Source organism: Cyprinus carpio, chromosome A19 (assembly GCF_018340385.1).
Source record: "Cyprinus carpio isolate SPL01 chromosome A19, ASM1834038v1, whole genome shotgun sequence".
NCBI classification, from domain to species: Eukaryota; Metazoa; Chordata; class Actinopteri; order Cypriniformes; family Cyprinidae; genus Cyprinus; species Cyprinus carpio.
This window is the reverse complement of record NC_056590.1, coordinates 12554238-12576246: the sequence shown is the minus strand read 5'-3', so window position 1 is coordinate 12576246 and position 22009 is coordinate 12554238. Positions and strand designations below refer to the sequence as shown.

The following is a 22009-nucleotide window of genomic DNA, read 5'->3' as shown; positions in this document are numbered from 1 at the left end:
AATGACATGAGCATATTTTATATACATATTTTTATATAGAAAGATCTAGATATATTATACACTTTTGATATACTTGGAAGTTTTAACTAATTTAATATCACTCTTAACATAATAAATGATCAAACGTTTCCTAAACAAAAATATCTGCATACAACAACCATATTATATTCTATTAAACGTCTTGAGTAACGCTTGGCGTTATTACACAATTTCCACGTATGTTTTGCTGAAGCGGACTGAGTCAGACTGAAACGATTCGAACGCAATCAGTAAGCCGATATAACACTGGCGTATTTTTTGAACCGGTTCCTGTTCGAGAGAACCGATTCTCTGAAAAGAATCAGAATTCGCATTTCTAACATGCTGGGGTTGTCCAGCAACCAATGGTAAGACACGGATCTCGGTGACTAGAGTAAATAAACCAATCACAGGGCGCAACGGACCGGAAGTAGCATGACGTTCCTAGATTCCCAAAACATGTTGACACCCGGTTCAGCTACATGACAGAGACGCGCTCAATCTGCGTTGTCTAGCAATCTAAATAACAAGAGTTACAGATCTTCAAGTAAACATGGATTACAGGTATAACGGACTTATTGAGCGACGTGTATAATATATAAAGTGTTAATCTTGGAAATATATGTTGGAATTGCATGCGGTCCATCTCGATGTATTTAGGGTAGGGATTGCAGTGGGATGATTAAAACTCATCAGCTCATCCTCTAAGGCCACCGGCAGTAATTTACGTCGTATAATAAATAGACAAATGTTACATCATCTAGCATACTTGTAGCTGTGATTACAATCCGCAGTGACTTGTTAGTTAGCAACATGATGCAAGTGAAATATATCTAGAAAGTCGCTTTCGGTTTAAGCAAACATGTTTTACTCTGATTAAGAAGGAATGTTATGTTTTAAACCATCATATAGTGAGTTCAGTGCGAATATGTAATTTGCTTTATTGAATCGAGCTGTCATTGACGTTAAAGGCCTGAACAGGGATGGCAGCACCATCAGCAGTGCCATGCATACAGGCCTACTCGGCATCGCCCCATCCGGCCTGAAATAGGGCAGGTCTTCTTCATGCAGCTGCACACGGGCTTAAACCAATTGTATGTCAGCTCAGATATGTTTAAGCATCTAAATAACATTTCAATGCAGTAGAATGACCTGTAGTTTATTGTGAATTATGAATTGCTTAAACAAACCATCATACAATTTTCAATGTAAACTCTTGTTTTTTTGGCTTTCGAAGTGGCTGTCACTTTTCTCTTTAAATATAAAACAAAATATATAATATTTTGTGACCATCTTAGGAATTAAAATGAATTAGGAGAGACTTATAATGCAATGTGTTATGCACGCTTTTGGAATGCTTGATTCTGATTGGTTAATTTTTAAATAATTCCAGGGCCATATAATTGTATAATTGACCTTTAATTACGTAAAAGGAATGTTTTCTACGTAGCTATGTTGGTGTTAGGGCTCTCTGAGGTCTCTAAAAATAATATAAAATCATTTTAAATCACTATTTTAAGTGCTTTTATTTATTTGGTATAAGTAGCCGAGTAATAATGCAGAATAGTAATAATAAAAAAAAGTCTCTGTTGGGGTTAATTTTGTAATAATGAGCATCTGACTGAACAATATCCCTTTCCTATAATATGAAAGAGAAATGTGTCAGTTAAACCTGATTATTTCTTTGTCATTTTCATTCCTTCTTGTTTCAGGTAGACCAATCACAGGCTTTCCTTGAGCACTTATGATGTCTTCAGCCTGTAATTCGGGAGCATCTGCTGGTGGAGGAGGAAGTGTTGTCATGGAGACGTCCAACTTCGCCCATGTCATCTTCCAGAATGTTGGGAAAAGCTTCCTCCCGCAGGCAGCGCTTGAATGTCATTACACACTCACCCCCTTCATCATCCCAAATCCCAAAGACTGGGTTGGCATCTTTAAGGTTGGTGTACGTTACATATTTCGCCAAGATCTGGTCTGTGGAGGGCCTACAATATTTAGGCTTTCATACACAGAAATGCTTTTTGTAAGTTTGTAAATTATATCCATTTAATTTAATCTCACTTTCTTTTCTCTCACTCTTCTTTCATCTTGAAATTTAATCTCGCACTTAATCAAGAGGAAATGAGCGCATGGAAACTTTTCATCTTGTTAAGATACAGTGACAGTTTATGACTGGTATAAAAGGCACTTCAAATCAACCAGATCTTTCCAGACAGCATTTAGAGTGGTGGGTTGCAGGGGAAAATGTGGATTGGAAAAAAGATGGTTAATCCACTCAATATCACTCTTGTTTTGATGGTTAGTTTACGGGGGAATAGAGTTGCGGTGTGAGTGTGTGTGTGTGTGTGTGTGTGTGTGTGTGTGTGTGTGTGTGTGTGTGTGAGTGTGTGTGTGTTTGATCGCATGTGCTGTTGTGCTGGATGCTGTGGGTGTTTCCTATGACAAATGATGCCTTCCTTATGCTTTTGCTTCAGTATTTTCTCCTTTCATTCTTGTATTTGCAATCAGATGTAGTGTAATAACAGATATTAGCTGCTATATGTAATGCATAACTGGATAATAGTAGTCACACTTATAAATGGATGGATGTATTCTGACAGTATCTATGGACTTGCATTTAAATTATCAATGAGGTAATGTGGGAATTATTCTTCAGGCACACACACCTTAGCCTGTGCTTTATATTACTTACTGAACCACAGGCTCCCTCTGGTGGTATTGAGAAAGTACTACTCCTTCCAGACAGCAATGAGTTGCACAATATTTTAGCAATTACTTACATTTTCTGTGTGCAGGCGTTTGTTTGTTTTTTAACTCAACTAAAATAAAAATAAAGTAAACTTTTTATTTAAAGTGCGAAACTTAATTTCACTTTTTATATTAAAAGTTGTTAATTATATTTGAATAATTGTATTTAATTTTTTTTTATTTGTAAAGTCCTACAAACATTTAGTTGCAGCTTTTTAATTTGTATTTGCAATGTCCCTTTTTATTTAAAGTGCAAAATTTAAGTTTTAAATAATTTCATGTAATATTTATATTAAATGTTATTAATGAAATATAAATATTATACTATTTTTTTGTAAAGACCTAAAAATATTTACCTTCAGCTTTTTATTTTTCTATTTGCATTGAATGTTCCTTTTTTAGTTGAAGTGCAAAATTTCAGGTTTAAATTATTGAATTTAATATTCTGATTAAATGTTATTAATTATATGTAAATGTATTTTATCTTTTTATTTGAAAAGCTCTACAAATATTTAGCTGCAGATTTTTTAATTGGACTTGCAGTATCCCTTTTTTATTTAATGTGCAAAATCTCAGTTTTAAATTAAGTAGATTATTTCATATTAAATGCTATTAATTGTATATAAATACTTGTATTTGTAAAGTTCTACATATATTTAGATGTAGCTTTTTTATAATTATTATTTATTTGTACATGCAGTACCCCTGTGTAAAAAAATAAAGAAAGAAAAAAGTTATAAAAAAAAAGCTTTTTAAGTTTGCCAGGTGAACATACGTAGTACTCTTTATCAAGGAGTATGTTGAGGCATGTTGAAAACAGGCTACCTTTAAGCAATGCTAAAAAAAATGCTGTGTAATCATGCATATACACATACATACAGTTTGTGCACAGACACACACACACACTCAGACAAGTACTATATAATTAAGTTGTCACACACATGCCAAACATGTTCTTATGCACCTGATTTATAGTTACGTCAGCCCTCTTATTATTTAATTTATCATTTAGCAGTCCTGTATGTACAAGCATGGCTTGTTTGAAACACACTTGGAAGCCTTCTCTCTTTCTCTTTCCTCTTGCTCTCCTCTTTTCTTATCTTCTCTGTAATTAATAGGTGATTTCTTCACAGATGACTGCATTCCAGATGAAAGCAGAGATAAAAAAAAAGAGATTACAGATTTGATATATTGGAATCAAAGTAAATGTCAGGTAGTCCTGTGAAAAATCACAATGACAAATTGCTGAGAGAGAGAGAGAGAGAGTGTGTGTGTGTCTTGTTTGTAACTGTAAGATGTAACCATATGTGACATGTTTGTGATGATGGATTACATTCTCTACTTCATTTCCATCATATTTCATTTACAACTATGCAAAAACCATACAGTTACTCATGTATGTGCACACAAATATGGGTGGTTTTGGAGGTAAGAATTTTACAAAAATTTAGCTTGAAAGGCAACAATGATGAAATTCACATGCACATACACACTTTTCAGAGTAACCACACAATTTTTAGCCGCCTTTGAAGCAAGTGTAAAATTTTCACCTTTTTCCCGATCCTTTTTTTCCGTTACGCCTCCTTTTCCAACGCTGCACATACACTGTGCCTAAGAAGTGCAGGAGGAGCGGACTAAGTGTTTCCATTCCTCTTTGAGCTTATTCTGATATTTATAACTTGTGAAATCGTTATGAAACGAAGTATTAAGACTTTAGATCTCCCTCAGGTTTAATGTATTGATAGTAAGTAATGTTTCTTTTTTTCTCACGCACTTTCCATCTGTTTTGACTGGGTGTCCCTTAAACTTTTTTATATAGTCTCTGTGTTTATATAGTTTCGCTTGAATTGTTATGGTCAAAATGAAATAGTCTGTGTTTTTATATGGTTTACGGTAACCGTTTTCAAAGGCCTTCATTGGTCTGGTCACAGAAGTTTTAGTTATGACTCATTTCTTCTTTGATGTTGTGTGTGTGTGTGTGTTAGGTGGGCTGGAGCAGTGCAAGAGACTACTACACGTTCCTCTGGTCTCCCATGCCTGAAAACTACACTGAGGGATCAACTGTTCATCGAACTATCATCTTTCAGGGTACACACACACACACACACACACACACACACACACACACACACAAAGTCAACATGTATTGCCCTGTGCAACCCATTTTACCTCCGTATTTTGACATTGGGAAACAGGAGAAAAGTGTAGGATGCAACATTATTTTATTTGTCTGGAATTGATTGGATGGTTAAACTTGCTTTTGTCCCTCATAATTTAATTGGACTGTGAATGTGGGTGTTATTCATATTTATTAGTAGTTAATAATTATTACTAGTTATTATGCTTTTTTTTTTTTTTTTTTTACTTTTTTTTAGCTTTTTGCACAGTAAGACAAACTATTTTTTTTTATTTAACATTTTGTTTTATTTGATTGGATGATGAAAAATGTGTTTTTAACTCTTTTTATTTTATTTATTTATTTATTTATACACAATAAGACAATACGTTGTCACTATTATTGTTATTTAAGAAAAAATAAAAAGATTTTTGAAAGTTCATACAGAATTAATCTTTGATGTTTTGTTTTGTCATTTTGTTTTTGCTTTGTTTGCAGATGACATTTCTATTGTACATTATATAAGAGGGTACATCTGATAAAGACAAAACCTGTCATCAAATACTCTACATGTTGTTTTCTAGGTTATTATGTTCCCCGTAGTGATGGTGAGTTTTATCAGTTCTGCTACGTCACACACACGGGAGAAATCAGAGGTGCGAGCACGCCATTCCAGTTCCGCCCAGCCACGCCCACAGGGGAGGAGCTACTGACAGTGGAAGATGATGGGAACTCAGACATACTGGTTGTGACGACAAAGACCGGAATACTTGAGGTATGCAAATCACACATACAGGAGCATAAATCTCTGCTTTGTTCCAAAACCTAGTGAGCTGCCGACGGATGCAGCATTTTAAGGCATCACAGTTGCGCTTGTGATGCAAAATATAGGCAACATAATCATGGTTTCTCTTAAACTAACTTGTTTTAGCCAAATTATAAAGTAGAGTTGCATATATTCTTTGCAAGGATGCAATGTGACAATCTCAGGAAAAAAAATGAAACACATCACAAAGAAATATTGGGGAAAATAATCAATTTTAATTACACTGTACTATTTTGTTAATGAATGCTTCTCATTGATGAACTAAACAAATGTTTAAATATTTTTTGTATGTATAATTTGTATTCAGATTATAAATAGGGCATTTATAACTTTTCTCTTTAATATGCTTATTGAAGTATAAATAATTAGATATTCAGTGGAATAACAGTGGATTATTTTAGCAAATATATATGTGTGCTGAGCTTTAATATGCTTATTGCAATATTCTGCCATTATCTTAGCAACATGCTAGCTTTAAACTTTATCCAAATCAGTCGTGACACGTGGAGTGCTATTTTTGTGGTGTGCAGAATCGCTGCTTTTGTAGAGCATTCCTACTCAGTCACTCTTGAGCTTCCATTATGATAAGATGCTTTCTATGTAGCCGTCTATGTAGGAAGCAAGGCATCTCACTAGGTTTTGGAACAAAGCTTGTGTCTTTTGGCTTATTATCTGTATATGTGTGTGTGTGAGCAGCAGCGTGTAGAGGAAGTTCAACAGGAGTGCAAAGAACTGCAGAAAGCACTACGCCTCCTCACACAGGAGAGAGATCAGCTACAGGAGAGACAGAGACAACAGAGACAACAGGTACTAAATAATACACACTCGCACATAAAAGTGACCAATCAATGAAGCAGCATAGATGGCTTGCGCGCGCACACACACACACACACACACACACACACACACACACACACACACACACACACACACACACACACACACACACACACACACACACACACACACACACACACACACACACACACACACACACACACACACACACACAGTGTTTAAGCTGCATGTAACACACCAGAGATCACAAGTTCAAGTTATCTGCACATCAAAGTGATCTCCTTTGTGTCTTTGTGCACATTCATGCTTTAAGACTTTCTGTCTCCAAGTGTAAAACGCTTTTCTGTCTGACTGACGGTGAACTTACTCCCACAGAGCACTTTATCTTATCAGATAATGGCCATGTGTGACTGTGTCTCTGTGTGCATTACTGACCTTCCCCATAAAGTTATGTGATTTATCCATATGTAAATCTGACTGTGCTGAGGATGATTTACTTAGAGTGAAAGAACTAGGAGTTTGGGAAAGAATGAAGAGAAAGAAACAGAGCAAAGTTTACTTGGGCATGGTGCCATGTCGACCACAGAGGGTAGACGTGATGTCAAATGTGAGCACGCAGCCAGGAGTTAATGTCCACCAAAACCACTCAACAGAAAGGAGGAGACCTGCCCAGTCACTGAGAAAACAGCAGCCAGTCACGGGATTTTCTCTCTCCCGCTCTTTCTCTCTCTTTTTTTCGTCTTCAGTTTCATCTACTTGTTTTGATGATATTCAAAGGTGCTGTAATGATTTCTTTTTTGAAATACCATACATAAAATGTCACTACTACCTGATACATATCACTGAAAGGTGTCCTGAGAAATTACAACTGTCTTTGTGACAGCCTAATGCTCTGTGAAAAGCAAAAATTGACAGTTTTTATTGTATTCTTTTTTTTTTTTTTTGTCAATCATTTCATGTCTAAGGGGTTTGCAAACATTCTATTGGCTGAGGTCTCATTGAAGGGTGGAGTTTGAAGAGAGTGTGTGACAGTTAATATTAATGTTTTTCATTTTGTTGGCTAATGTTAATAGCCCTAATTTGTATTATTTCCTATTAATAACTCCTTTATTTGAATTTTTTTCATCAGCATTTTCGGAAGGTTTTTTTTTTTTTTTTTCGTACCTTTTTTTTTTTACTTTACTGTCCTTTACTAAATATGGTAATGTGATGGTATCATGGTACAGGTATTATTTAGTAATACCATGGTACTTTGATGAAGGCTATTTACACTACTCTTCAAAAGTTTGGGGTCAGTAAGATCTTTATAAGTTTATGAAAGAAATCTCTCATACTCAGCAAGGCTGCATTTATTTGATCAAAAATGCATTGAAGACAGTAATATTGTAAAATATTAATAAAATGTTTATTATTAATGTATTGTTAAAAAATAATATTTTAGTTGTATTAATTTAAACATTTTAATGCATCCTTGCTGAATAAAACTATTTATTTCTTTAAATTGTTTTACTCCAAACATTTGATCGGTAGTGTACCAGTGTAATGGCAGGTGATCCTGTCTATCTCTTAATTCTTTTTTTAAAAGATTATTAATTTATTTACTTATTTTAACTGGTTTTGTCAACTTTTCTTGCCACGAAAATAGCCCTAGATGGCATAAATCAAGCAAATAAAAAAAACCATGTAAGTCCCATCAATACCCTTCAATTATTTATTTAACATGGTCAGTTAATGTCATGTACAGTATCTACCACATTTTACGATGTTAAACCTCTTCCACAAAATTAGATTTTCCCTCAACATCAGCATAGAATATGAAAAGAAAAGAAAAAGTCTGCAGATTCCATTTAGCTCTGATGTGGTGTTGATGTTTGACTGCACAAAAAGCACATTAAACTCTGAAAGAACCCAGAAAACAGCAGAATATCATTCAGTTGGTTTGCTGGTCTTTCAGCGTCCCCTAGTGTTTCTTCTGGAGACCTTACTGAAGTCTGTAAGTGTGAATTATGAGTGTCACAAAGGATAAAAAAAACACCACAAATAAAACATAAACACTTTTATAATTCTCTCTCACGCCCCAGTTACACAAATCCTTTCATATGCCATAAGTGTGCATGTGTCTGTTAAACTGTCAGAACTTACATATGAAAACAGACTTCCACTTTATCGTGAGAACATGAGTATATATTTTGTGGCTGCTAATTTAACGACCGCACATTTTATTTGCCTGTGCTGTAATTCCGAAACATCATCGGCTGTAAAACACCACGAGTCACCAGATTAGCCGGAGGACAAGGCGTGTATGCCTGCTTTCAGAACCAGATGTTACTGTGATTTACTGGTGATGACTTAAATATGAGCCACCGCCACAAAAGTGAAATCGAAGCCCCCTCTTTCCCTGCTGACATCATACTATTGGGAAACTAACTTCAACTGTTTGTTTGTTTGCTTATTTGTTTTTTGAAGGGGGTAGACTGGATCACATTAATACCTGCATAATATTACGATATTGTTTATAAGACTAGTAAAATCTTCATAAATATCTATTTTGTGAAGTGTGTGTATGATTTTAAATATTTCTTAAATAATTGGTTAGATCACTTTTGACAGATGTTTGCTTGGAGTGTTTTGACTGGCTGAAAGTTGTGATTGATAGCATTTGCTGTCCAACTGCAGGAGCTGCAGAAAGGTCTGTGCGAGGAGAAGGAGGAGGCTCGAGCCAGAGTGAGACAACTTGAACAGGACCTGCTAGAAATCACGCAAAAAGCTGTTCTTAAAGAGACCGAACTGGACTGGTAAGGTCCATACACACATTACCTGACATGAATAGATTTCTATTTTATTTACATATGTACAGTGGGGTCCAAAAGTCTGAGAAAAATAGTTAAAATGCTTTGTTGTGTAGTTATTTAATTACATTTTATTTATTTTTTATTTTTTTTTTCAGCATAACAATATGAGGTAAATTGAAAAAAAGGTTTATTAATAATAATAATAAAAAAAATCATAATATTAGCATTTGATTTGTCATCCTTTTGTTTTTTTGACAGCAGCACTTAAACTACAGGTTTGTGTAAAACCTGATGATCATGTTCTCATGTTTTGGATATGATCCATTGAACACCTTGTAGTCAAGAACATCTAATCATCCATACAAAAGAGTTCACACGATCAGTGTTATGAAATTTGATTATTTGATTAGTGACCTAGATTTTTTTTTTTTTTTTTTAAGTATTTCCATTTTATTCCATAATGTTTATCTTTTACATTTTTATTTTCAGTTTGTGAATTAGATTTGGATCGGAGTCCCAAGATTAGAATGCATATGTATAGTAGAGGATTTATATGCTGTATTTTGTTTTTTTGTGTTGTGCAGTTTAAGAGACAGGCTGCAGAAGGTGATTTCTGAGCGGGACAGTCTACAAACTCAACTGAAGAGTGAGAGAGATGAGAGGGAGCTTTACAAAGTAAGTGTGTGTTGTATCTACAGGTTTTAAAGTGTAATCATATTCATTGATCAGTCGTGTTATATGCATTGATCTATGTTGTGTGTGCACGCTTACAGTCTCACGTGCGCAGCGCCGAGCTGGAAAACACTAAACTCAGTGCAGAGCTGCAGATGCTGAAGGCAGTGGAGCTGAACAGGGAGGTCACCATCGCACAGTACCAGGATGAACTACACAGACTACGCACAGAGAGAGACACACACCCCACTGAAGCCGTAATAGACATTTATTTAAAGAATATATACAAATACAGTAAATATATACTACCGGTCTAAATTTTGGAATAATTGCAATTTTTTTTGTTTTTGAAAGAAGATTTTTATGCTCACCAATAGCTTCATTTATTTGATGAAAAATACAGTAAATAAAAATAACAGACATATTGTTACAATTTAAAATAACTGTTTTGTATTTTAATATATTTTAAAATGTAATTTATTCCTGTGATGGCAAAGCTGAATTTTCATTTGGTGCTAAAGAAACATTTCTTATTATTATCAATGTTGAAAACAATTTTTGCTGCTTAATATTTTTGAGAAAACCATGAAACACTACCATATAAATGACTGGGGTAAGTAAGAAAATAAAATAAAAACTTTTATGCAGCATGGATGCACTAAATTGATCAAAAGTGACTATAGAGACATTTATGTTACAAAGGATTTTTATTTCAAATATATGTTGTTCTTTTGAACTTTCTATTCATTAAAGAATCAGAGCTCCACAAAATTATTAAGCAGCAGTTTTCAACATTGATAGTAATAAGAACCAGTATTAAAAATTAAGCATGAATAATGATAATAATGTGCACTGAATAATTTTTGAAGTATTACTGTATTGTTGATCAAATAAATGCATCCTTGGTGAGTATTCAAAAAACCTTCCAAAAACTATTCCAAACTTTTGACATAGTGTATGTTCACATAAATCACACTTCCTCGTCCCAATGCATTGTGCGCATCTCCAGGGCCTGAAAGAGCACTTGCGTCAAGCTGAGGAGCAGCTCCTGGCCACGCGGCAGCAGGCGGTCATGTTGGGTTCTGAGTTACGTGATGCCTCCGGCGGACGAGATCGCACCATGGCTGAGCTGTACCGTGCCCGTCAGGAGGCTGAAGACCTACGAGCCCGTCTAACTGAAGCCCAGGAAGAATGCGGACATGCTCAGAATCAGCTGGACAGGATGAGAAGCCGGGCATCACAGGAAGTGGTAACCACAACTAACTGTCCCTTATGTTAATTTGGTTGTGAATATCTGTTAATAACAATATGAATAACACATGGTTTAGACACAATGTTTAGACAGTGTAAACTGTGAGATAACTCTCTTTCTAAAGTTCGTGCTTTATTTTTGATTTTTTTACATTTCAGGGCAGGGCTGGAGGTGGTGTGGTTTCAGAGCTGGAGGCGGAGCTACAAAAGGAGGTTGAGGAATTAAAGCTGCGTCTGAATATGGCTGCAGAGCACTACAAAGAGAAATACAGAGAGTGCCAACGTTTGCAAAGACAAGTCACCAAACTGACCCAGCAACAAGGGGTGAGTAGTAACCGAAATTATGGCTTTACCCAGTTGTAAACTTTACAAAAATGTAACAATAAAGCTTTTACTTGTACAATGATACACTTAATTTTGCACATAAGATGTTAAGTAGTGTTACATTTTGCCTTTATGTATGTTAGTTGAGGTTTATAAGTGAAGTCTGTTGTGAAAACACCCTCCTATATTGATCTTTTGTGTGAAATCTTAATATTACATATGTTTTAGGACTGTAATAGGAATGATGCCTCTACAGAGACCACACAGGAGTTACACACACCAGATGCAGACACTACACCCACAGGTATTGGCAAGGAGGAAAAGGAAACTCAATACATTTAAACTCCAACACATATAGTCAAACAATGTCCTATAAGACCGAACATAAAGTAAAAATTAATAAAATATATACATATAAAAATTTTTAATAAAAGGTTTGGGGTCAGTAAGGTCTTTTTTTTAAAGAAATTAATGCTTCAAATAAATGCTTTTTATCCAAAAAATAAAAAAAGCACCACTTGAGCACCAAATCAGCGTATTAGAATGATTTCTGAAGGATCATGTGACACTAAAGAGTATATTAATGGAGTAATATATTAAATAGTAAACAGTTATTTTAAATGGTAATAATATTTCACAATATTATACTTTTTATTGAATATTTACAGTAAATTAAATTACTGTATATATATATATATATATATATATATATATATATATATATATATATATATATACACACACACACACACACACACACACACACACACACACATATATGTATATATAATATATAATATATATAAGAACATATATTTGTTATTGGTATCATTTAAAACGTCGATAGCTGTACATTTAGACATCAAATATTTAATGGCTGTGATTGCGTTATGTCACACAGCAGTTTCGCGACTAATGTTTTTATATGCTCTATAATACTGTGACCAACTTCTTGTGCATTATTCATTAACTTCTCACATTTGAAAGATCAATATACTTCTGAGATCATACCTGCGACACAAAGAGATGCCGGGAGACTTGGAGTTGAAGGTAGACTTGGACAGGATGGGAAGGAAGAGAAAAAAGAGGAAGAGGATGAGGACGATGAAGATGATGAGGAGGAGGAAGAAGAGGAGGAAGAAGAAGAGTGCAGCATGTCAGTTGAATCTGAGCTTGCCTGCATGGAGGAGAAATGGAGAGAGCAGTGCACCATCAATGAAAACCTGAAGCTCCTGCTAGCTAGTGAGGAGCAGCGGTTTAAGGTACGTAAACACACACAAACACACACACACACACACAAAGCTGCATGCATGATTCAGGTTCCTTCAACCTCACAGGGAAGAGCCAGCCACGGATACTCACACATTCATTTGCATAAGATATCAGCGCACACAAGTGTGCAAACACGGTTGAACTTCCACGGGTTGCTTTTTAGGTCCGATTCACTGAGGTATCACATTTCTGTCAGTCTTGTGAGCATGTGTGAACACTGCAGTCATTAAAGACAGAGCTGGCCAAGTGGAAAGGAGGTCGTAAAGGGCTCTTGATGTCTGAGTATTGAGACAAAGCTGGAGACACCATCAAAAGGAAAGTCTTTTATTTACAGCGTGTTTAAACGCATGCACACACTCTCACCAGATGCTTTATGACTGTTTGCTGAAGAGCAGGGTAAGATTGTAGTAAACCCATTTCAACTGAACTTCAAACCCAAACAGACATTTACACAACGATAACTCAGAAAGAGAGAAAGAGAAAGAGATCAGCAGATAGTAAACTGATGCAATGCTTTTGTTCAACAAGGATACATTAAATTGTTAAAAAGTAAGAGTAAATAGATTTATAAGCTTTATCTGTCAAATAAATGTGGTTCTTTTTAACTTTTAATTTATAAAAGGATCCTGAAACAAATGCTCCCAGTTTCCACAAAAATATTAGGCAGCACAACTGTTTTAAACATTGATGATAATAATAATAAATGTTTCTTGAGCACCAAATCAGCATATTAGAATGATTTCTAAAGGCACATGTGACACTGAAGGCTGGAGTAATGACTTTTGCTTGCCTTTAGAGAAATAAATTATACTTTAAAATATATTCTAATATTATTTAAAAAAATATTTAATAATTGTAATAATAGTTGTCAATATGTTATTTTTGATCAAATAAATGCTGCCTTGGTGAGCATACAAGACTTCTTTCAGAACTCGAAATCATACTTTTGAACCATTAACTTCTGAGTGTGACCTCTATGAAATTGTTTCTATCTTGAACCAGTCATTTCAAAAGTAATGGAAAATTTAGTCAGATTTGTTGGTCAGAAAATCCTGAGAAACACCTTAACATTTCAAGTCCAGAATCAGGTTTTAACATGTAAAACCACTCTTCGTCTGTTTTTAAATATTATAGGACTTGCAGCTTGTGCCTTTAGTGGTTTACAATCATACACTTTACTTTCAAGTGGTGTTCTTAGAGCAAGGTATAAAATACACATCTAGATGCCACACAAAATAAGTTTTATGAATTCCTTGACAGACTCAGGTGGCAGAGAAGGACAGAGAGGTGTCCGCTCTGAGGGAGAGTCTTGTGGTGGTGACCAGGGAAAAAGAGAGACTGGAAAAGGTAAGAGTATTTACACTATAAACAGTTTGTTGCTTTATACTCTAGTATTTTGTTCTTTGTTTGCTATTCAAAGATCCAAAAAGCTGCAGTATCTTCTAAAGCTGGTTTTATTAGCTTGATCTTCTAAATGTTAATGAGAACCTTTAAATATTAAATACCTTAATTTGATTCTTAGCAGGTAAGACGCTGAAATCAGGCAGCGTGTGAATGTTTGAGCCCCAAGAGTCACGGCTAAATGCCACATTCGGCTCCCTGATTACCCATCAGCACTTGTGTTAAATGTTAAATGTGTGAATAATCCCTCTAATCATGGCTCACGGTTATGAGGTCAAAGGAGAGGGAAAGAAAAAACAAGAAAAAGAGTAAAAAGCAAGGAGAGTTATACACTGTGTCAGTGCTATTTAAAGACTGGTAATATTTAATCTGAATTACAATAGTGCTCAAGATTTCAGTTTCTTTGGTCGAAGACCATTGGCCAAAGTTTTATTCAGGTTCTGGGTCTCGTTTGTAATATTGATTATGAAGTTATTGCAGTGCTGTAATTTAAGCATCAAGCCAGGCTTGTCCTTTATCTTTTGCAATTTCAGTGATAATATTTGTATTAGCTAGTTTTACTCATGTAATCAATAAATAAGTGTTTCCTGTCAGGTACGTTAATTACCCACTTTGTCATCATATTAGATATAAAACTTTTTTTTTGACTTTTTTTTTTCTTGCAGGAGTTGTGGCAGTGTATGAACAGAGTGGAGGCAGCAGGAAGTCGGAGGTCAGAGGACAGAGAGCCAATAATGCTGCGTTACCCACTGCCCTATCCACAAGACCAATCTCCACTTCAACCGGTACCCCAACAACCTGCTGAACTGCAGTACGGAAACCCCTATTCAGAGCAAGAGACCCGGGGTGGGTGCATGTGTTTGTCTACTTTTATTTATTTTTTTATTTCAAATCCATTTTTAAAAGTAAGTAAAGTAAATAAACTACTAGATTATTTGAAAAATGTAGATTGTCTATAATGACCTGTTTATGGTTGAATTTATTTTTTACTGAAGTAAGTAATATTTACTTGAAAGTGTTCACTGAATTATGAATATGAATATATAAATATTAATAATTATTCATACAATACCATTTAAAAGTTAGGGGCTAGTAAGATTATTTTTTGTTTTTTAATTGATCTAAAATACAGTAAAAACCTAATATTGTGAAATATTATTGCACTACAGTTGTTTTTTATTGTAATATATATAAAATGTTATTTATTCCTGTGATGGCAAAGCTGAATTTTCAGCAGTCATTATTCCAGTCTTCAGTGTCACATGATCCTTCAGAAATCATTCTAATATGCAGATTTGATGCTTAAGAAACATTTCTTTATTAACAATGTTGATAACAGTTTTGCTGCTTAGTATTTACATATATACATTTATTTGCATTTCATAAGTGTAGTTTATTTGTTTTGCTATTGTGTTGAAATTGGTAGATTAAAGGGATACTCTACCCCAAAATGAAAATTTTGTCATTAATCACTTACCCCCATGTCGTTCCAAACCCGTAAAAGCTCCGTTTGTCTTCGGAACACAAATTAAGATTTTAAGACTGTCCCATAGACTGCCAAATAAATTACAGTGTCAGGGTCCATAAAAGGTATGAAAGTCGTCTTCAGAATACTCCATCTGCCATCAGATGTGCAATCTGGGTTATATGAAGCAACGGGAACACTTTTTGTAAGTGAAGAAAACAAAAATAACGACTTTATTCAACAATTCAGCAAGCCTTTGAATGCTGTGTATACTCTTCTGTATCATCCGTGCCACAAGGATGTGCTGTTTTATTTCAAATCAAAGCTAAATACACGTAGAAACAGCGCATCCTTGTGGCGCGGATGATACAGAAGAGCATACACAGCATACGGTGATATGGAGAGACACAGAGGAGACCGTTGACAAAGGAATTGTTGAATTAAGTTGTTATTTTTGTTTCCTTTGCTTACAAAAAGTATTCTCGTCGCTTCATATAACCCAGATTGCACGTCTGATGGCAGATGGAGTATTCTGACGATGACTTTCATACCTTTTATGGAGCCTGACACTGTTATTTATTTGGCAGTCTATGGGACAGTCTCAAGCCTCCAGGTTTTCATCCAAAATATCTTATGTTTCGAAGATGGACGGAGCTTTTACAGGTTTGGAACAACATGGGGGTAAGTGATTGACAAAATTTTCATTTTGGGGTGGAGTATCCCTTTAACGAGACCATTTCAGTGACATTGGTATCTAACAGCTGAAAGTTTTGTGATGTGACAGTCCTATTCAGACCTTCCTAAATTGTTGTTGCTTAGATGGAGCAGATGGGGCATTATCCCCAGAACAGACCTGCCGGCCCCCTCCTTTGGCTCCACCACTGTGGGGTGGTACTGTGGTCTGCTGTCAGCCATCACGCAGTCTCAGCCCCCCTGATGGCCTGGAGAATCCCGCTGAAGAGAGGCCTAATGTAAGTACACATTCAGGACACACTCTATCTATACTGTACACATAGATAGAGCAGTGGAAATATTTTGAAAGCACCCAAACAACTTCTACTGTGTATGTTTTCCTTTGGCAGATACATGATGTACAGTAGATGTACAATAGACATGGTCTGTTTTAATGCAATTTCAGACTGCTATAAGTTGTGCTTGATGGGTATTATTGGAAGAGTGCATTTTAATCTGGACAGTGTCAGTTTTAAAGCTATTGCTTATCTGCAGCACATTGTTAAAACACATCCTGTCTGATGTTACAGTGACATTTAGCAGATGTTCTTTACAGCTTTAAATTAGTGATTTCCAAACTTTTTTGTAACAGCACCTTCGATAAAACTGATATGTTCATCTTCATCAACAACAACAAAGCAGAAATGTGTTTTTACTTGATATTACACTGCATTTCAATAATTTAACAACACATTTGCATGTTTATGGTTCTCTGAGGTTGGTTAATGGTCACATGTAGGTAAACAAAATCTTTCATCTTTTTAAGTAAGTGTTTTGTTTTGTTTTGACTTTTTAAATTATTTATTTTAATTAAATACAAATTGTATTGTAATTTTATTTTTAATTATACATTTTTTATTTTAATTTTTTATGATTTAATTAATTTTCATCAACTCATGAACCCCCAGGGTTCTGCAAACCCCAGTTTGGAAAAACCCTGTTAGACTATATAATATTTAGCATTATCATGAAAATTATTAAAATACCTATTACAGTGATTCACAAAAAACGGTTTATACTGAATAAAAAAACAAACTTTACTCCTTTCTCTTTAACGAGATGTCTAATCTTCTTTGTGTTTCGCAAGTTTTTACAGTTTTCTATTTTTTTCAAAAGTGAAAAGGAGTGTGATATAAGATGATTGAACAATAAATGCTTAAAGGATTACTTCACTGAAAATAAAAATTCTGTCATTAATTATTTACCCACATTTTTTTTTTCTCATACATTGGTAAGGCTTCAGGCTTAAAATGCATGAGTCATATGGATTACTTTTGTCATACGTTTATGGGACATTTGCATTTTTTTAAGCTTGAAAACTTAAGTTACCATTCATTATAATTGCAAGGAAAAGAGCGACCAGCACATTATTCAAAAGAAAGTCATACAGGTTTGTAATGACATGAAGGTGACAGAATTGTTGTTTTCTTTCAAAAAGGATGCAAAAGGACCATAAAAGAATCCTAAAACGGACCCACTTTATAATAAGTGTCTTTAACCACTATGTACTTAAAAATGTATATTTTATACAATGCATGTATTGTGTACATACAATGTTTTTACATTGTACTTATATTAAAAAAATACATTTTATTACCTGTTATTACATCTGTAATTAATTTCTGTAGTTACAGTAGTTACTGATAATTACACTGTCAATCCAGACCACCAAACCTGACCCTAAACTTGACCATATTCCACCTCAACAGCAGCAAAAGTGATTTGCAATACAACATGAACACAATTAGTACATCGCAGCAAACAATTATTTTGATGTAAGTACATTATAGTTAAAGTCAGCTAATATAAAATGGGACCCATAAAACTTATTTCATACGACTCGTCAGCTTTATTTTACGTCTTGATGAAGCTTTTTGTAAGCTTCAGAGCTAACAAATGGGTGTTATTGTGTCAGTCTTTAAACTGATACAGTATGTGGCATTACCTTTTTGCCACTCTTCAGCAACCTTCACTTCTTTTTCCTCTCTTTCAGCCTTTCTTTCTGTTTCCAGCCTTTCCTCTTGACTTCCACCTTGTCGCCCTTTGATTCAAACTCTTTCATTCACTCTTTTTTTTCATCTTCTTTTCCTCACTGCCCTCTGCATTCCCCGCTCCATCAGACCTCAGTTCATAGGTGAATACTAAAGTGGTTCATTTGCATGAAACTGCAATTAAGGCTGTTCTCTTTTGAGCTCGTTAGCGGATTAAAGTGAGGAGGCTAGAGGCTCGTTAGAGAGAGATGTTGACGAGGGCTATGCTAATTGGCTGGGGGTGCCGGCCTGTGATATTTGAGGGTGCAGATCGGCGCTGACCCCTTTCTCCTCCTTTCTCGTTTGCTGCGTTAAAAGCCCATTAACCTTTGCAGGAAACCGTCTGTGTGCAGACAGGCGTGGCTTTTCGTCGAAAGTGTGGGTGTCTGTGTGAGATCTTAGCTGTTATGTCTCAATAGAGAGGTGGCAGCTAAATGTGTCCACTGAAGAACATTGTATTGTTATGTCTCAGTCAAGAAGAAATGATGTGTGTGTTTCATTTTGGTTTTTATGTCTTTCTAAGGAGGTGATGGTGAGGCCCCTGCAGTCTGCGATCATCAGAGCCTGGAATCTAACGAGAGCCATACCAGCTTCTGCTTTGACACCAGGTACATGTTAGGAAAAACATGCTACTATACTACTCATACTGTGTTTGCATTATGTATTCTGTACACTGTTAGTATGCATTGAATGCTTAGAAGTACTATATTTGCCAAAACCCTTGGTAAACTGCATACTATGTGAACCACTGTATCCCACAATGCAATGCTCTGGACCTGACTTTCAATTTCCAAAGTGACAAATGACTAAAAGTAATATCAAATTTAATTTAATTTAATTTTGTTTTATAAAATGTGTTTATAAAATAAGTACTTTATTTTAAAAGGTCAATGATGCAATAATGTAAATGTCTTTTAAATTTTATTTTCAAGGGTTTTTTGATTCGTTATTGGATCTGAATGTCAAAAGTTTTGGAAGACATACCAAAAAGAAAATGTTTTACCCAAAAATGAAATAAAATATTATCGTAAATACTTATTTCCTAGGTAATAACTGGATGTCATTTGCAGTTTGGTGAGGTTATGTGACAATGAAGCATACTAAACGGTTTACAGTTGATACATGATTGCAAAGTGTGTGCTGTGAACTATTCTAAATATTAGACTAAACACTACAGTACATTATATACTGCATAGTGTGCAGCAGTGTTATTTTCATATCATTTATATACTATTGCATTTTTTGTTAATATTTTGAAATAGTTTCTTTTTTTTTTTGTCTGTTTTCATTTTAATGTTAGCTAAAGATTTTGTCATTTAAGTTCAAGTGTTTTTGTCATTTTTATGATTATTTTTTAAATATAGTTTAGTAAGTTTGTAATTATTATTATAATAATTTTTTATTTTGTTATTTTAGTACTTCGAATTAAATTAAATGAAAAATGGTACATTGGAAACTAGCTGATTTTTTTTTTTTTATCATTATTATTATTTTGTATTTTATTTAATTAATGTTTATTTTATTTCAAGTATTGGAAATGTTTTTATAATGTTTTTAGTTTTAGTTATAATAATAACCGTGATAACCAGTAAGCTAGTTTTTCATTCAGAACAGCCCTGGAATTGATTTTCCATTTCCAAAGTGATGACTGACAGAAAGTAATATTTTATTTTGCTTTATGTTATTTTATTGTTAGATCTGACTGCCAAAAGTTAGGATTTTTTATATTAATTTTTTTATTATTCTGAGATAACGGACAACCACTTGCTGACTAAACAATACTGAGATTGACACACATAGCATACTGCTGTTTAAAATGTTTACTCTCTCATAATTTCCACTGTAAACTTGTAGGCTGTAAGCAGTCCTGCATGTTAGTTTTATTACATATATATATTACATATATTATATGTAGTACACAGTAAGCAAGAAGCAATCATTCATTCCAAACATATCCCACTTGCCACCATAGTTGTTGAATAAAACCGTCTCTCTTTCTTCCCACTCAGACCTGATGTTCATAAGCGGTGTCCCCTGTGTGAGCTGATCTTCCCGCCGCACTTTGAGCAAAGCAGTTTTGAACGCCACGTGGAGTCTCACTGGAGGGTATGTCCTGTCTGCAGCGAGCAGTTTCCTCTGGACTGCCAGCAGCATCTCTACGAAAAGCATGTGCACACACACTTTGATGACAATGTTCTGAAATTTGACAACTTCGATTAGAGAGGAAAAAATATTTATTTGATTTTGGTTCAATATAAAACGCCTCAGGTGATTCAGGGGCTTCAGTGTTTTTTTTTTTTTTTTTTCAAAACATGCTGATGTTGTCACTTTGTCGTAACCGCTGCACAACTCATGCCAGGAGTACTTGCCATAGGAATATTTGATTTGCACATAGACAAGTATTAATTCAGATATTTAAGCTTCTAAGGGACATAATACTATAATAATGGTCTTCAGGTGAAATAGATATGTAATAAAATAAAATAAAAAGCACTTTTTTTTGTTTAACATTTTGTGTACTACTGTAAAACTGATTGCGCTTTAAAATGAGAGCAGACAGCTCTAGGTTGTTGTTTATGAAAATGTAGACTTTATTTTAAAGGACCAATGATGCAATGATGTATATGTTTATTTAGCCAAAAGGAGACGGCCATCATTAATAAACCCAAATCACAAAAATGACTCTAAAATTGTTACCTCAGAGACACTGAATGCTTTACGTGTGAAACACTAAAAGACTAATTTAAATGGATAGTTCACCTAAAAATAGAAGTTCTGTCACCATTTAATCACCCTCATTTTGTTCTAAAACCGTATAACATTCTTCTGGTTGTGCTTCAAATGCAATTACAGTAAATGTTGACTGGAGCATTTAAGTTTCAGAAAACATGTAAAAGCAAAAAAAAAAAAAACTTTTTTTTTTTTTTTTTGGTTGAAGCCAATTAATTGAATTATGGTAGCCTGTTTCTGCCACAGTTTTGAACTCACAATTCTGAGAAAATAAGTTTTTTATCCAGTGGTGGAAACAAGCTTCCATACTGAATCAGTTTGATTTGTGAATTAATTGTTTAGTGGCTCAACCAATTCATTTATTAAGCTTGAAAGCTCCAGTCTCCAATTATTTTGCTAGTAGCTCCTTTAAATAATCCAATTATTATTTAAAAAAAAGTATTCTGTGTGATGATGACAAAACACTTGTTATTAAGTGAACTATTTCTTGAAGCTCAGCTAAAATGTCCAAGTAACTCAATCCAGAGCGAGCCAGTGTGCTAAAACAAAGGCTGTGCAACTTTTCAGTGCATCATTGGTTCAAACATCTTGCATCGAACAACTTAAAACATTCAGTTTCAGCATTATATCCATCACACATTCCTGCTTGAAATCAATTTATCTGACACAGCTGATGCTTCACACTGTAAGTGTGCCAGGAAGTTGAACTTAGGGTTGCTCTGTGTTTGTGTGTATCAAGTGTACGTTTATTAATAAAGAATGCTACAGCTCAAGTTCATTAAACTGAACATTTGTCCTTGTATCAGCAAATCATTACACAACAGTCATTACATC

At 34.6% G+C, this 22009-nt stretch overlaps 1 protein-coding gene across 1 annotated transcript; it reads left to right on the top strand.

The window, feature by feature from the left end:
• Positions 1–433: 433 nt before the first annotated feature.
• On the top strand, positions 434–21963 carry LOC109113096 (tax1-binding protein 1 homolog A-like). The gene is made up of 17 exons (XM_042776571.1): positions 434–582; positions 1731–1957; positions 4752–4854; positions 5467–5657; positions 6405–6545; positions 9183–9301; positions 9883–9973; positions 10072–10227; positions 10980–11219; positions 11381–11545; positions 11774–11849; positions 12533–12807; positions 14078–14164; positions 14884–15064; positions 16503–16654; positions 18968–19053; positions 20455–21963. Exons 2-17 carry the CDS (start codon positions 1763–1765, stop codon positions 20663–20665), a joined length of 2469 nt encoding a protein of 822 aa, XP_042632505.1. The 5' UTR covers positions 434–582; positions 1731–1762; the 3' UTR covers positions 20666–21963.
• Positions 21964–22009: the final 46 nt, after the last annotated feature.